This window comes from Brachyhypopomus gauderio, chromosome 17, assembly GCF_052324685.1.
Source record: "Brachyhypopomus gauderio isolate BG-103 chromosome 17, BGAUD_0.2, whole genome shotgun sequence".
Classification (NCBI taxonomy): Eukaryota; Metazoa; Chordata; class Actinopteri; order Gymnotiformes; family Hypopomidae; genus Brachyhypopomus; species Brachyhypopomus gauderio.
In genome coordinates this window covers 7990106-8006457 of record NC_135227.1, presented here as the reverse complement: position 1 = coordinate 8006457, position 16352 = coordinate 7990106, and the positions used below count along the sequence as shown (strand labels likewise).

At 43.6% G+C, this 16352-nt stretch overlaps 2 protein-coding genes across 8 annotated transcripts in view; one reads left to right on the top strand and one right to left on the bottom strand.

Annotated features, from left to right (window-relative positions):
* supt3h (SPT3 homolog, SAGA and STAGA complex component) overlaps positions 1–16352 on the bottom strand; it is a 68905-nt gene that overhangs the window by 43989 nt on the left and 8564 nt on the right. The window lies entirely within an intron of this gene.
* The window catches only part of runx2a (RUNX family transcription factor 2a), a 35294-nt gene continuing 26495 nt past the window's right edge, over positions 7554–16352 (top strand). For 2 of the 3 annotated variants that reach the window (XM_076979246.1, XM_076979244.1), the window contains exons 1-2: positions 7554–7682; positions 7869–7995. In XM_076979246.1, coding sequence (XP_076835361.1) covers positions 7938–7995 — 58 coding nt within the window. In that variant the 5' untranslated portion in view covers positions 7554–7682; positions 7869–7937. Of the gene's footprint in view, positions 7683–7721; positions 7996–16352 lie in introns of those variants that run through there. The other variant, XM_076979245.1, reaches the window with a different exon arrangement.

The window sequence follows — 16352 nt, the reverse complement described above, 5'->3', positions numbered from 1 at the left end:
GTGCAGTTGTGCATTTATTGTTAAGTGAGAAAATGTGCCTGGGGTTTGAATGACCATTTACCAGGGACCAAAGGTTTTAAAAGCAAACCTACCCATGTGAGAGATTTTAATTTAATATTGACCTTTGTAATCATCTGTCGTTCCAGAGGCAGAAAGCCCCAGCGGCAGCAGGGCTACGGCCTGGCACAGGCCGGAGGATAATCTGACAGCTTGCTGACCCTTGAGGACGGGGAGGGGGAGACGGTGGTGGCAGGGGAGAGATTTACTTGGGAAGATGACAGAAAACCACAAGGCCGCAGAGCTGGCCAGAAAAGCGTGCCTTCTTTCAGCGCCGAGGAGGCATCCGCGCTCACCCGGCCTCCCGGCTCCGGCCTATTACCGCAATTAGCCGACGTCTTCGGGGGCTTATGATTTTATTGCTCCTTTTCATCAGCGGAGGGCGGCGGGGGCCGCAGGTCTGGGGGCTGAAGCTCGTCATCAAGTGCTCACCAAGAGCCCGCGGGCACAAGGCGACCGCGGTAGGAACGTGGCCCACCCGCAAACGCTGCAGCACGGATCACAGCGCGCTTACGGCGAAGCGCAGGAAACCACCCCGAAGGAGCTGCAAAGCTGCCTACAAGGAATTTTACACAGTGCCTCCTGAGGGGCTTCACTTCATGTCTTACTTACAGGAAGTTTAAGGTAAAAGACTTGGTCAGGACCTTGCGAAAGCCCGCTGAGGTACAGGAACGGAGAGGATGACTTATTAACTTGTTTATTAACAAATAGTGCTGTCTCAGGGTGCCAAAGCAAAAATGAGAGAGACAAGAGTAGCTTGTACTGAAGGGTCCAGTGGAGAGCAGGCGGTGAGGTGACCCAGTGTGTATGTCGTCATTACCACCTCAGCCTGGCCGACCTTAACCACAGCGTCACAGACACTGCTCCCGTTATGAGCCCAAATGTTCACAGTCCCAATCAGCCCATCTGCCCAGTGTCAGTGCTACTAGCCATTCCCACAAATGAGCTCAGATCTATACCATTTATACAGTGAAAAGTCATCACATACTATTTGATGGAAAAAAAAAAGTCAACACACATTCATTAAATATGCAACGGACGTGCCGTTCTGCTCGAGAAATTACGTATTTGTAACACTGGCTTCCACAAAGTGTTCACATGCGTCCTGGACCTCTAGGCCAAGGGACACGGAGAGATCACGCATGGGGAGAAACCTGGGTGTCCACAGAAGTTTTCTGTATTTTCTTCTTTTTTTTTTTGCACATGTGGTAAATGGCTCCACTTGAAGTCCCTAATAAAGTGTTTCTGTTAGAGAGATTAAACCAGCTGCAGGTCCCTCAGGAGCTAGGTCTTCCTGACCCACTACCCTCATTCACCGCCTCAGACCTACAGATAAACTTTACCAGACTTAATTCATTACGACCTGTATACATTAGTCCCCTCCCTTTGAAATCCTTACTAGCAGCAATCATGCACACCCTGGCTCCTAACTGGAGCTTCTGTGTCAGAAACTCAAAGCACATGACCATGGCACTTACTTGACAGCGGTTATTTTCCTAGCACTGCTAAAATAAACACGTGCTATCCAACGAAGGGCTGGGACGTATCTGACGCTCTGGTGTGGGTTGTAGTGGTATCGGTTTGGCGGAATATTGATGGCTTGCCTTCAGCGGACAAGTTATCTTCCACAAGCTTCTCCTCAAACGCAGGATGAAACAGACCTCGGTGTGTGTGTGTGTGTGTGTGTGTGTGTGTGTGTGTGTGTGTGCGCGCGCGCGCGCGTGTGCATGGACACAGTTTCATAACTATATTCCAAAAAAATGTAATACAATTATTATTATACATTGCCATATCTACTGTTGACTGTAACCCTAATGAAAAATCATGCCTGCATTAAATGGAGATATCCAGCAATGCAACGGCTTGGTGTGGAACCTGGCTGGTTGAGGACGTTCCAAATGGACGGAAAACGTATGACTGACAGCGCTGTGTGCCAATAAGGGTCTGTGTCAATTTGAGTGACACCTGGACAATTACACTGCATGGTTTGTTAAAAGAAAATTTCCTTAGTTCCTTACAGGTTCCAGTCTGGTGGTGAACACTGCAAAGGTCTGGCAACCATTGCTGGAAAATAAGGGCTGCATGCAGACTGGCACACACAGTGAAACCGAGCTAACTAAGCAAATTATTTTACTTTTTCATAATGTGCAACTTTTTCTCACGAAGGCCACGTCATCTCATGTCATCTTAGGAATGCACATTCTGAATTATTTACATAATACATATTTTTTTAAATATTTAATTTTATCTGATCAAAACACCTTTGACAAATATTGGCAGCAATAGAATATTCCATGCAATAAATCTAACACTAAATGTTTTTTTTCTTTTCTGAGGACATCACAACATACTGACTGATTAACGTGAAACAAGAGTGAGCAGACATAACAGAGACGTTAAAAACAATAACGTAACAGACGTTCAATAATAATCTAACGTGTTAAAAACAATAACCTTCCATAGAGCTGCACTACTTCTACAGGCTTATCAGCATTCAGACGGTCACGGTGCAGGATGTTCATCACGTCTCCTGAAGTCAGCACGCATGCTTTTCTACGGAGTCTGAACAATCTGTCAACACGTAAGAGTCATTCCATCCAGTCTTTTTCACAGAAAAAACATTAGAAGGTAAAAGGGTGTTTTTGTTTGTTCATTTTTTTTCATTTGTTGTTTTTTTTTCCTTTCTTTTGTTCATCAATTTTCCCACAAGTCCATATTTTTTAAAAGGCAGCATGCCCTGAAGGTAAAAGAAAAAAACGAAGACTATTCCAAGACAAATAAAGCCTGTTATTGTTCTTACACATTTACTGCACATCATACACACCCTGTTTGATGAAACAAGCCACTATCTGTTTTACGCCTTTGCTGTTCAATATCAAATTACAAGCAGAAAGTGGAGTTGACACATGGTTCGTAGAGCTACCTGCCATTTTGCATCTCTGTTCGGAAGGCATAACTTTGCAGGGGACATTAACACCTGTCTGGAGTGAAGTTTACATTGGTTTCATGTTACATCCATTTTGAATGATAGTTTGAATACAATACAAATTGGATTTTGCCATGAAGGTGGCCAGTTGTACCTTGCATTTGAATACTGCTAACCACTTAAATTATGCAAATATTATTCACTGGGTAAATTGTGAAACGCTCTTATGCATAAGCCTTTCAGAGAAATTTAGCTAGGACACGGGCTTCCTTTGCACTCTCGACTCCAATACCAATACAACTCCAATACATCCCTGCTAATCAATCGATCACTTATATTTAATACCACACTTGAGTTTTCAAGATAAAAAAAGTTACACATACAGGAGAACTGGATGTAATGGGTAACTTCAGGTTCTATGGAATGATCCCTCCAAGTTGAAAAATGTCACACAATAGTGCTAAACTGCCTTTCAGCCATTTTGAACACCATCATATCAGCTACTGTAACTGCTTCTCTCAACTGTCCAGCACTTACAAGGCCACTATCCATCCTCACTTAATGAATGTTTTCCAACATCCTACATCAAGAGGTGCTGCCAGAAACTCCTGAAAACGATGAGAAACCTGCCAAACCCAAGAAGTGCTCCCAGATCCTGCAGTTAGGAGGGGAGGCTGACCTGAATGACACTGAAGTGTGGTCCCACTGAATGCTACCACATGTTCACACAAGCCTCTGCACCATATTAGCTAAACCCACTGGTTTCTAAAGTCGTGGCCAACACAACCAGCCCACTGTGAGCTCACGGCCCTGTCTGGGAGGCCCGCTTGCTGATCAACGAGCAGTGACCCAATGCTGCGAGTAGCAAAGGAGAAAACAACAATGTCAGTGGGGTTAATAAATAATAGCTTAAAGTGTGGGACTGAAGCAGGGGAGTGTGAGGATATCGGGCTGGTACCGGTGCAGCCGACGTGCGTGTGTGTAGCGGTGTACTCCTGCCGCACAGACGCGAACCGAGCAGCCGTGAAACAGAGACGCTGCACGAAGACACGAAGTGTCTTCAGAGGCGTCATTCACTCCCCGGCTCATAATACACACAACCTGGGTTTAAACCCCAGCAGTGCCAAGTGCCAATCACGTTAACAAATCTGCAAAGAATATCTTTAATCTGAAACGGAATTATCACCAGGCTGTTGACAAACTCTCCTTAAACAACTCGTCTCCACGGACTCTCAATCGGCATTTAATACTAGCCACTCTGAAAGACCGTATTACATCACCATATTATATCACCACTGACTGCCAAAACACAAACCTTCAGTCATGTAAAATATTAGGAAAGCTTATTTTCAACTTTCATTTGCACAATACCTCTGACATCATTCTTCTGTTCATAGATCACAATCCCGATGAAATTCATTTTAAGATTTTACTATGAACAGTCTACAGGGCACGTTTCAGATAAATTTACCATCTCAGAAATAAACGCACTGTTCCCTACAACAGGGCAAAACGTCTAAACTGTGACTAATCCTCTAACTTATGATTGCGTGTTTGGGCGATTAGAATGTGACCTTTCCATTTATCCCTTTTAAATCTGTTACGTCATAGAGAGTCAGAAAACATAAACACGGCTGAAATCATCTCTTTTGCTGGTGTAAGGTCTTAGGCTGTGACTGACATCACTTTGAAAGAAAGCACCAGTCTGACGGAGATGAGTCCCAATGTCCGAGCGTCATTGAGCAGTCAGCACCAGTTTGCTAGGCAACCGCACTTGCGATAATTGTCAAAAATGGCAGGCTCTTCTCCTTTAATTGCCATTCTCGGGATGTGCCCTCACCGCAGGAGAAAGCCACCGGGGCGGAGCAAACCCGCCAGGCCTGATCACGCACACGGAGGACCGGCTGGGTGTGAGCAGGTCGGGATCCTGTTCCAACTGACGGGGCTCGATGGTGCTGCTAATGCCGTCCACACCGGTGGCTGTACACCCCCCCCAACCACCATTGTAGAATTTACACTATTTATCACCGTCAGACACAAGTTGGTGTGGACATATGTAAATGAGCTACACAATGAGACGGCTGAGCAGCGGGATCAAGTCAGAGTCAAATAACGCCTGAAAGAGCTCCATGAGACACACGGCATGAATTTGAAAAACTTGCTGTATTTTTAAGCTTCAGTGTAGGCAGTGATGTGTTTGTACTGGAGAAAATCCCTGATTACGCCAGAAATATATATATAAAAAAAAAAACACAAACCCAGACCAATTCTACATTTTGAGCCGCCTACATGAAGAAAAAAAAAAACACTTTCTGCCATTGCGTGCAATTTTGTATTTTTGAACTGTTTTGCTTGAGTTGACAAGATTTCACATGGTGCTAAACAATTAAATAATGTTCTTTGAGACTAAAGTCAGCAAAGATGGCCTTGTGTCCACTCTACTGCCGCAGCTACCTCTCGCTTGGATTTGACCAGTTTCTAAGTTTTATTTTAATTTATTTAATCTTCATCAGAATAAAACATAACAAATATAAATATTAAAGTGCACACAAAGCAGTGCGCCAAAAGCTCATGTTCCACGCTTCTACACGTATTTGATTACGAGTATATAAACAGCAAAACACTGCAGGAAAAGACCAGCTTGTTTTTACCATGTAAAATCAAACAGTGGAGGAATCGTGACACTGAGAGGCATGCAGACCTGTCCAGAGACCCGGAGTTATGCTCCGACATCTAAGACCCTGGTTATGCCTGTGTGGTCCATGCTGGGCTGAGCCAAGCTAAAGCTAGTTGGAAAAGGGCACGTGTGCGCACGCGTACACACACACACACACACACACACACACACACACCGCTTTCTCTTTTTACATTGGCCATGAAAAAGGCCGTGGCACGGGGACCACCGCAGGTAGCTGAGCACAGCATGAACCCACCCAGCAGCGACACACTCCCACCCATTCACAGCCTTACCTACCCAGTTGATGCACAGCTCCGCCCAGTGAGTGCTTGGCCACGCCCAGCCACTCTTCAGCCCCACCCCCAGTCATGGCTTAGCCCCACCTTGCCTGAGTACCAGACACCAGGGAGCGGAGAGGGCGCTCAGAACCACTACAAAATTCACCCAAAACGGGCAACTCTCTCACTCAGCAGACTGTAACGTTTGCTTCAATCATTGAATAATTTCATGGAAAGAACATGATTCCAACCCAGGTTTAGCATGTTTTAATTTGGTTTGGCAGTCAAGTTCTGAACCAGTGCATATGATATCCACAAAGGTGCTATAAAGTACAAGAGAAATGAGCGTAATGTAACGTATGCTTCATATACTTTTGGAAGTAAATCCTGATATCACTTGGGGGCCCTAGGAGGCGGTGTGGAGAGCAGACCATTGTGGGTTTCCTCTTATAGGCTAGCCACATCCTCTCCTGACATCTCAGGGTAGATTTCCATTATTTTTATGTTCACAGCTTCAAGGAAGAAATCCTGACTTGGGTGACTCATTCCTCATTTAACACAGCAAGATACATTTAAAAGGAATACATGTTTAGAAAAGCCCATCTATTAGAGTGAACTTGAGTGTACACATAAGGCAGATACAACTAGAATATCACCCCCCCCCCCCCCCCCCCCCCGAAAAAAAAAAAAAAAAAATTTCAAAAACTCCAAGCAAGGCTTATTTCCATCTCTACATTTGACATGTTTAAGGAACTGAACAACTAAACAACTTCAATACGGCACCTAACTTGATCCAAAACAGAGTGGACATCAGAAGGACCTCACTCTTTATCTGCCAACACAGATACGTGAGCAAACCCTGGACGGGTCCAAAGCCTGTGTGCCAGCCTCACAGCTGTGGGGAGCACACGATGAATCAGTGGGGCTAATCCGTACTGCTGACCGGCCGGCCCGGCGCTAGCCTCCTGTACGAGGGCGTCGGTGGGAGGGTGCCACTGACCAAGGAGTCCCCAGTCTGTCACTTCCAGCCGGCCCAATTACACAGCACAGACTGCTTCACAAGCACACACATACGTGCGTAAGTACGGCACCGGAACCCTCCATTTAAAACAGCAATGCAGACAGCAGGAGCCCTGGTGGGATCAGGGAGCGGCGTCCTGATGTCATTTGCTGTTAATCATCGCGGAGCTTCGGGGGGGGGGGTTTGCTGCGCCGCTGTGCCCATCATCGCCTAAACCCCAGCACAGTGGAGGATGGGGGGTGGGTGGGTGGTGGGGGGGTGAATGGGGTTAACGCCCAGCAGAGCATGCGGGGAAAGATCCGCTGCCTGTTCCAGGGAGTCGGCGCTGTATGGAAAGCTGGAGCCCCGGCACGCTGGAGCGCTACGCCTGTGGATGTGAGGAGGAAATGCTGCGTCGCTGACAGGACAAAAAGGAGGAAGAGGAGGAGGAGGGGGGGTGTAAGAGAAAAGGAGGACGATAGGCTGTCCCACTTCACTTTTGTGCTCTGATGTCACAAAACACATGACCCAGCCTCTCCAGTAACAGCCCGTGAGGAGGGAAAAAAAGCGGCTTTTAAAGCGTACACGTTTTTTGGACTGTGAGAATGTTTCATTCCCCTCACAAACAACCACAGAACCACAAGTGCGGTGCGAGAGTTCTCCCCACCACGTCAGGAGGGAGCCACTGGGGTGTAAATGGTTAATCGGCGCGGGTCACCCCAGCCCCAGAGAGCCAGCCAGTCAGTAAGTAGTCTCTAACCACATTCATATATGCCTGGATGGTGCTCCATCCAGTATCTGGGTCTGCACTCTCTCTGAGCTTGTGACATGTGGCAGTACACTAATTGTGTGCACACGCAGTTCATTAATTATATTTCGGGGTGGCGGTTTGTGTTTTTCAATATGCCCTGATATGGTTTGCGTTCTCAGTTTAGGACCTCAAGGGCCACCACGACCTCAAAAGGAGAATTATCCACCCGAGGATAACCAAGTGTGGCTATGGCGTCTAATAGTCTTTTCAGCTCGGTCACTCCATGTCAGCAGAACTTCTTCTGGGGTAAGTGCTATGAAACATTCTTTTCATTTGAGCGCACTGTGGTTCGGGCCGGGGCCGGTGGGAAGACGCCTCTGTCGAAAGGCACCAGCTCCAGGTCAATAACCAGCCACACATACATGCACACCCACCTTATCAAAGGCAGGGCACAAAGAGAAAAAGCCACTTCAGAAACGTCAATAGTTGCAGTGTTTACATCTGTAAACATGCTAAGGAGCTGACATGTTTGTATAACTTAAGACTATATTTGTGGAATGATGAGGAAGAAAAAAAAAACAGTTCTGAATGTATAAACATTCACTCCGGTTCGATTTACAGACCAACATTAAAACAAGATGTGGAAAAATTCAGTCTAAAACTGACTATGGAAGCAGCATGTGCTATGTGTATTATGAGAATTTAAAAGCAGTTTACAGGGAAAGGATTAGTGGAGCAAACCAAACGCACGAATGCCCTTTTTCTTAGTTTTGATATCTGCTTCTTCAAACATGAGCAGAAACCAGACACTGGACATGAAAATACTACTAAAATTGAACTTTTTTATTTAAAAAAAAGAGATTCTGTGTAATTCTGTAAAATGATTGAATACTGCAATGTAAGACGTCTAGGCCAGACCTGTGAAGTCAATCATGAGACAAAAAGCCGCAAGCAAAATCAAAATATATGCAAAGCTAACTTTGAATACCTCAAATTTTCAAAATATACTAATATATGCAAACCATGAAACAAGACTGAGTAGCAGTAAGCAAGCATATATATATATATATATATATATATATATATATATATATATATATATACATACACACACACACACACACACACACACACACACACACACACACACACACACACACACACACACACACACACACACACACACACACACACACACACAAATGTATGAAGTGTAGTCCACAAAGCTGCCAAAAAAACAAGACACATTTGACGCACAAGTGTTTTATATAACAACGGATTTTTAGAAAAAGGCGATCATGAAAAAGAATACTTACAGTACTTTCATCATAAGCTTTCTCATTCTTGCTAAATTACAGACCTCTGGAGCACAAATATTCAGCCTGGCCATAGAGCCTGGCCCAGCCAAACAGGGTTAAGAGGTTCCGTCATCATGGGGCATCAAGGCATTAAAGATGGTGTCACTAGCACACAAGGGGAGCGACAGAGCCAGGAAATATCATGTTCCTTCAGCTCTCTGAGCAAATGCGCTTGCTGGTTGACTGTATTTTAGGATAAGAAAACCATTCGCATTCTTAAAACTGCATGATCGCTGAATACCTAGAACTTGTTTTGTTTTTTTATTTGCCCAAGTTGCTATCACATACTGTACATATAATGAACAGAATGGGAACGTGTACATAAACAATTCAGAAATCAGAGCGAGGCGCGAGCTGTGGCAGTCTCACCTGAAGGAGCGCTTCCATGCAGAAGCCTGAGGTGACGTTGGACTACTCTAAGCGAGGGCGTTTTTCCCGCCACCACTGGTCCATCTGCAGCGTGCTCCACGGCTCACTGCACCATGTGCTTCTCATTTGGCTAGACGCGGTGGGTCCTGCGGTCTGAACGATGCACGTTCATTCTGCTAATTGGTTAGCACAACTCTCCTTTACACTGGAAAAACACTGTTAATGGATGGACAGTGACCCAGCTATAGAGAGAGAGGGCTCGGCCCACCCCCAGAGAAACAGATAATTAAAGGCAATGCTAAAGGTTAATTAAATGTAACGTTTAAGGCCCCTGCATAAATCTCGTCTCTGGTTTTTAACACCCACCCTTGCTACACCTATTTATGCTCACACAAATGCTTGGAGGTGGCAGACATCAGCAGAGTTGCGTTTGACTACCAGTCTGAAGTGATGTCCAGCAACTAATTAGGGCTCTTTAACACACTATTATCTACAAGAGCGTCATATTTGCTCATTGACGTTTTGCCTAAATCTCAGTGATACGAGTCTGAGGCTGCTGTGAGCACAACTACTACACTTACCTGGACATCAGCAAATGTGCAGTTTGGATGGTGAGGACAGAGACATTATATTGCTTTGGTTTTAGCTTTCACAACAAGTGGATCAGTAGCTCTGATGTCTTTATAATGTGCATATTATAATTGAGATGTATATCTGAGTGCTTGAAATAAGTCTAGCATGTGTGGTGCAGGGAGCCAATCATCTCTCTCCTCCTCCTCCTCCATATTTACTAATAGAGAGCTCACAAAAACCTGGAATCATCTACAAATCTGTACACAATTTCAATCAAATGCAAAAGAGAACTGCGCAATATGCGGCGAAAGTTTGTCTAAGTGTGTACTCTCAAAAAAAAGAAAACATAATTAGAAGGTTTGCAAACCACAGGGTAAATAGAAAGGCTTGAAGAAAAATGACCGAACTGTTCAAAGGACTGGAAAGAAACTCGATATGGACACTGTTGCATAAGGACTTTTTTTTTTTGATACAGTCAGAGGACTTCAAAGTCTGCAAGTATGAAAGTCACAGAAATATGGATCATTGTATCCGAAACGCAGACAGTGGGGTTTGGACATAAACAGGTCTCAGTGTGTTCTCTGCCTTTCAAAGGCCAAACAAAACCAGAGATACTATTCAAATGTGACGTTTAGGTATTTACACTGTGGTAGTAAGAGTAAATGCAATGGGCCTCACTCTAAAAATGAACTCACTCTAACTTCTTAATATATGTACACATGAATACACACCTGAGTCCATAAACTTTAAATTTATCAGCATAAAGTCAACAACAAGTTAATAATAAACAGACAGTGAGGACACACACACACACACACACACTCACATCCACACGCCTCATTCATAATGTTACAAATGATAAACACTTCTTCCTTGGAAATCATGCCCCACAGAGTATATCCAATGTGTTCCTTGAGATGACAAAGAAAAGCATTGATGTCTCTTACAAACTTGGAGAGGGCTTCTGAAAAAACAATCAGACACTTCGGTGTGGAGTACGGCTGTGCCAAACACAACATTCAAAGCGGGAAACAATAAATACTCTCCTAACACAAAGAAACTTGACTTGTGTAACATAGAAACCCGGGTTAACAAACCATCAGAGTGGCCACAAACCAGCCCTAAACAGGAGCCAGGCGGTGCGTTCGTCTAGTGCGTCTCTGTGCCACGATGGCAAATACTGGGAACACGTACGGAAGACCGCGGCTCTTGTCAGAGGAAAAGCTCATGTTTGATGGAAGCGCATCTCATAGGACGTTTGTAGCCCATAGCTAGTTCCTCCCTTATCTCAGTGCTCCCTGTGCCATAACGGAGAAGATGAGCAGCACGGTTGCACTGGAGTGCTGCCGTGACAACGCCAAAACGGCAGCTACTTAGAACGCTTCTTTACACACGAAATGCGTCTCACACTTCCTTCCCTGCTCGTTATTATCTCCTGCTCGAAGAAAAAAATTGAAGTAAAGATATCAGCGCAAATCACGGGGCGTAAATAAATAATATTGCATATATTAGATTAAAATATATATCAAAAAGTGATTTTCTATCACATCTTTAGTTACAATGTCTTTACTCAGAAATAGTCAACCATACACAGCGAAAGACTTTCGGATTTTACATACTCAAGTCACTTACCTCATCTTATATTTCTTTTGGTGGGACTATTTGGAATGGGAGGAAGGATACAGCTAAAGAAACACATACTACTTAAACAGAGTAATCCTTCCATATGTTATAAAAAGTACCCTGGTGCTGGTTAATTTAACAGGCAATTTCAGTGTGTGCAGGCTTCAGGCAGTTCAGAGAGGAAAATATTTAATGTTCAGATAAGTGGACATGGACTCCACATGGCTGTTTGGACTCCACTATAATGAAGTGAGGCCGAGACTACAGAGGCTCCACACTCAACAAGGCGCTACCTGTTCTGCCCAACACCAGCCGCAGCCAAACCCGCCACGCTCTATTGATTTAACCTCCGCTGGAATGCAGACATTTCTTTGACTAGGGGATTACTTTAAAACATTTATAATACGATACACACAAGAGCTATAAGGAAAAACAGGACATAAAAAGGCAAGGTCTGAGGCAGGCGAGTGGGGGTACGGGGGTACGGGTGTGTGGGGGGGGTGGCACTGCCACTATCTCCCCTCCTCGGTTTCCCCTTCCAACGGTGGTTTCATACTTCTCCACAGAGGAAACCCGGTGTTTTCAAACTGACCCTAGCAAAGCTTTATTTCCTTTTAAAAATTGTACACCTTTGATACCTAAACAATAAGAAAATCAACTAAAAACTGTCTCTGACTCTCCCCAACAGTGCTGGCCTTAAAGACAGAGCCTGCAGGAGGAGAACAGATTTAAAAGTTGTTTTTGCTAGAGATTATAGGAGAGAGAGGGGTCAGGAGAGAGAAAGGAAGGTTGATAACACGATGATGGGGTCGGTGAGTCAGGGTGATGGACGCGGGGCTAGGAAACACTCGTTTGGCCCGTGTAGCAGCACCTACGTCACAGCCAGTCACTTAAGGCCATGTTGGAGAGGTGCACACCTCCCCCTGCATGTGGAAACCAAACCATTACCACTGAAGGACAACACATGGTAATCTGACCACAGCCATGCTCCTGCAAACCAATCACAGAGAGCGAGGCGCAGACACCTGCGAGAGTCGAATTACCGCTCAGAGAGTGCCGCGCTGCTATGACACATGCGATGTCTGTTTCTACAGTATCCGATTCTCCTCTAATATTTCAAGGGCTGGAAGCCACATTTTGTTGGGCCACAGAGCAAAATCTCAGAACCTTTAACGCAGTTTCTGCAAAGTTGACCTACAGGCCACTGGAATAAATAACTAATGAAATAAATGGGACCTAGAAAATGTTCTTCTTAAGTAATTCCCCTCAAGTAAAAAAAAACTGGGTGAAGCTTCTTAAAATATATGCTACACCATATGACTTTAAAAGTATAGGTTTTGCTGGAATACCACTTCTTAAGAGTTATACATTTGCTCCCTCCTCCCCAAAAACAAAAATACTTACAATTATTTAGTTTATTGCTGTTGGCATCCTTTTATGCCAAACAGAAGACAATAATTTTATTAGTTTATTATTAATTTAAATTAACCTTAATTTCTTCTTTGGGACTCCAGTTAGTGAGACTCTGGTTGAGTTCAGAGCAGGAAAACACTGGCTCCAGCTCTGCAATTAAGTATTAACTCTACATCAGAGTCTGCTGTCTACAATGCTGTTTTTCTGATTAGAATGGCTGTTGACTCATCCAGTGACAGCATGCAGGAGGCTGCTATGGTTACCCAGCCCACAATGCAGCTCTCATTTCATTGTCTCATATGTTTACTGTAAGCACTAACTGCTCGTAAAGATGTTTTGGGATATCTGTGAATCCTTTGAGTACTTCAGAGAAATACCACCTTTCTATCCCAGTATAAAGGCCGGGTCTAATGTAAAATTTATCAGTCAGACCCTCTGCGCAAGGTTAACAACGTCTCCGCTGCTTTAAATATGCATTACAAGTCCAAAGGCAAATCCTCCAAATTATTGTTTTCCACAAGAAAATGAGGGGTAGCGTTTGAGTTTGATCAACTTGGAGGTAATTTTGACAAAAAAATAAAAAATAGGGAATAACTTGAGGTTCCAAACACCTTCAGAGTTTAAGCACAGAACCCGTCATTCTGCTGACAGAGACTGCAGGGCACATTTTGATTCTCTGCACCTAAATATTAACAATGTTACCCATTAATAAACATGATTTCCTAAGATGAGAGTTGAAAGCAGTCTGAACAGAATTAGAAGGGGTAGAAAAGAGAAGCAGAAATGGTGAGGCAAGCATTTGAGAAGATGGGACACCGGGCTCTGTGCTCTACGCTTGTTTTTTTGCTGTAAGATCATCTGGATATTTTAAAATATTGATGTGCTAAACTTGAACCAAGCAAGCAAAAAAAGGCCAAAATAAAAACAGAAACCGTTTTTTATTATTATTATCAAAATTGATGTTTTTGCCTCATTCTTTGAGAGCAGATCAGATGTACAGCTTTGTATGATAGTGCAATCCCAGCATTCTCGGTTGAATCTGTCTTGGAAAGCACGTTTCCAGGAAAACACGTTTCCAGGAGAATGGAGAATGAAGAAGTCCCGAACGCATGTCGCTAATGAGCCGAGAGTGGAACTTGACATACGAGATACGCTCCTACATCTCCAGGGGTTTGATACCTTGTTTTGTTTTTATAAACCTCAGCTAATAAATCCTAAACACTCACCATCATGCTGTCATATTATATTTGACTGAATAAATGTGGAAAATGTACACATTAATTTTACAATGCTAGATAAGGATTCAAAATAAGACATTCAAGTAAGACTACTGGTTTTGGATCAGTGATTTTTTATGAGGTTTGCTGATAGATCAATGTGAAATTCTAGGCATCTTTTTAAGGGACACAATTATACTCGGTGTATAATCAAGCAATCACAAAAAAGAGAGAAAAACTAACAAACCTTATTTCCCTGAAATCAGGTTTCAAACATTTGCAGCCTTGCTGTGTTATATCAGGGTTAATGGTAATAAGTCAGAAGGGGTGGGAGGGTTTACTGGGGGTAAAAGAAAAAATAATTATAGGTTTCTACATACATAATTATATATCTACAGTTTGATAAAAAAAAATACAGATGTGTGTACACATACATATGCATAGTGGGATTATAAAAGCACAAAAAACTGCTCAAAGTACTCAGATCATCTCAGTGAACAGAAAAGGTTCAAACCGGAGTACCTGGCACTGCGCCTTCTCAGAAACACAAGAGTCAAACTGCAGTAAACAAATACTCAATAGTAATGAGAGGTTCTATTCAGTCCCCCAAATTACAGTCTGGTTAACCAGAGTCTGTGTGTGCCAACTCGTATTCCAGCTTCCAATGGGACCCGTCTCCAACCAAGTTTAGGAAAACATTCACAGGGCCTTGAAAGTAAAGAAGGCTTTAGAATGACAGTAGCCCTGAAGACACTGTCCTGAATGTGGCCAGCACTGGCCAGCTTCTTCAACAGTGGGCCTGAGCCTGTGCATGAGAGTGATACTGGAGGGGGGTGGGGTGGTATGGAACAGCACTGGTTAGGGCAGCTTGAGATGTACACCAGTCTCTTCAACATCAAGCACTGAACAGCAATGTTCTTCGATTACTGGATGTGGCTTAACGTCTCACCTCCTCGTCCTAAAGAGCTTTGGTGTATCCATGAGATGGAGATGAGTCATAACGCACATCAGCATTTGTGAGGGAGACAGGCGGAGCGGCCCAAGGAGCCATAAAAACAATGAATAAGAAGAAAGGATTTCTCTTGAAATGAATACAGCTTATTAATCCAGCTCTCAGAAAGACTCTGTGTCTTTTACACAGACACTAAAAATAAGAACAAGTCTGACTGGATTCACTGGATGTCAATTCATCCACACTAACAAACTTGTCAAGCATTAATAAAGCCACATGACAAAACCACTATTAGTTCAAAAGTGATAATACTTCTAAATGCCTGTAATGCCACAGTCTCTGTGGATATTCAACAGCTCGTGGGTGCGTGTGGCAACACTAAAGAGATCACTTAAAACCGAAGCAATGTGGTGATCTGTGCAAATGTGACACACAGCACTCACACTGGGAAGTGACATTACAAAAGACAAAAAGCATAAGTAATTACAGTAAGACACAGTAAAAGGCAGACATATGCAGGGGGGAGGAGCCCTGCTCTGACCTCATTTGACGGGCAGGTTTTCTAAACAGCCCGTAGCTGTAGTGACAGCTGGCCTCACCACTGCTCACCGCAACTAATCACAGATATGGAAGCAAAAACAGTTTTGTACTTAACAGAGAAACACAAATATTGAAGAAAAATACTCCTAATTCAGGAAGCTGAGCTTTATAAGTAAACACTCTATGGATAAATGCCCTAAACATCAAATTCAAGATATGCCCTTATGTAATAAGTAGGTGATGGTTATACAAGTTATGAAATGATTTGTAGGTCATTAGCTTTGGAGAATTATACCAATCATTGCAATGTAATGGTTTTAGTAAATGCTAAACTACTACTATGAAGCACTTCAATGGAAAAGACTTAATTCTGGGAAATATGCCAGAAACTAATTCTAATGAAAGTGATGAATGCCATACTAACATTTCAGCAGCTGATTCTGACATATAGCTCAGTTACCACAGTGGTGTATGTACAACTTCGAGGAGCTTTATCTAGCACATCAGATACAAGCAGCCAGTAGAAAACAGAACGAAATGCTAGTCAGCCTCAAGCCCACAAGTATGCTGTTGTGGCTTTGGTCTGGGCATACAAACACCATCATATTAACACCATGC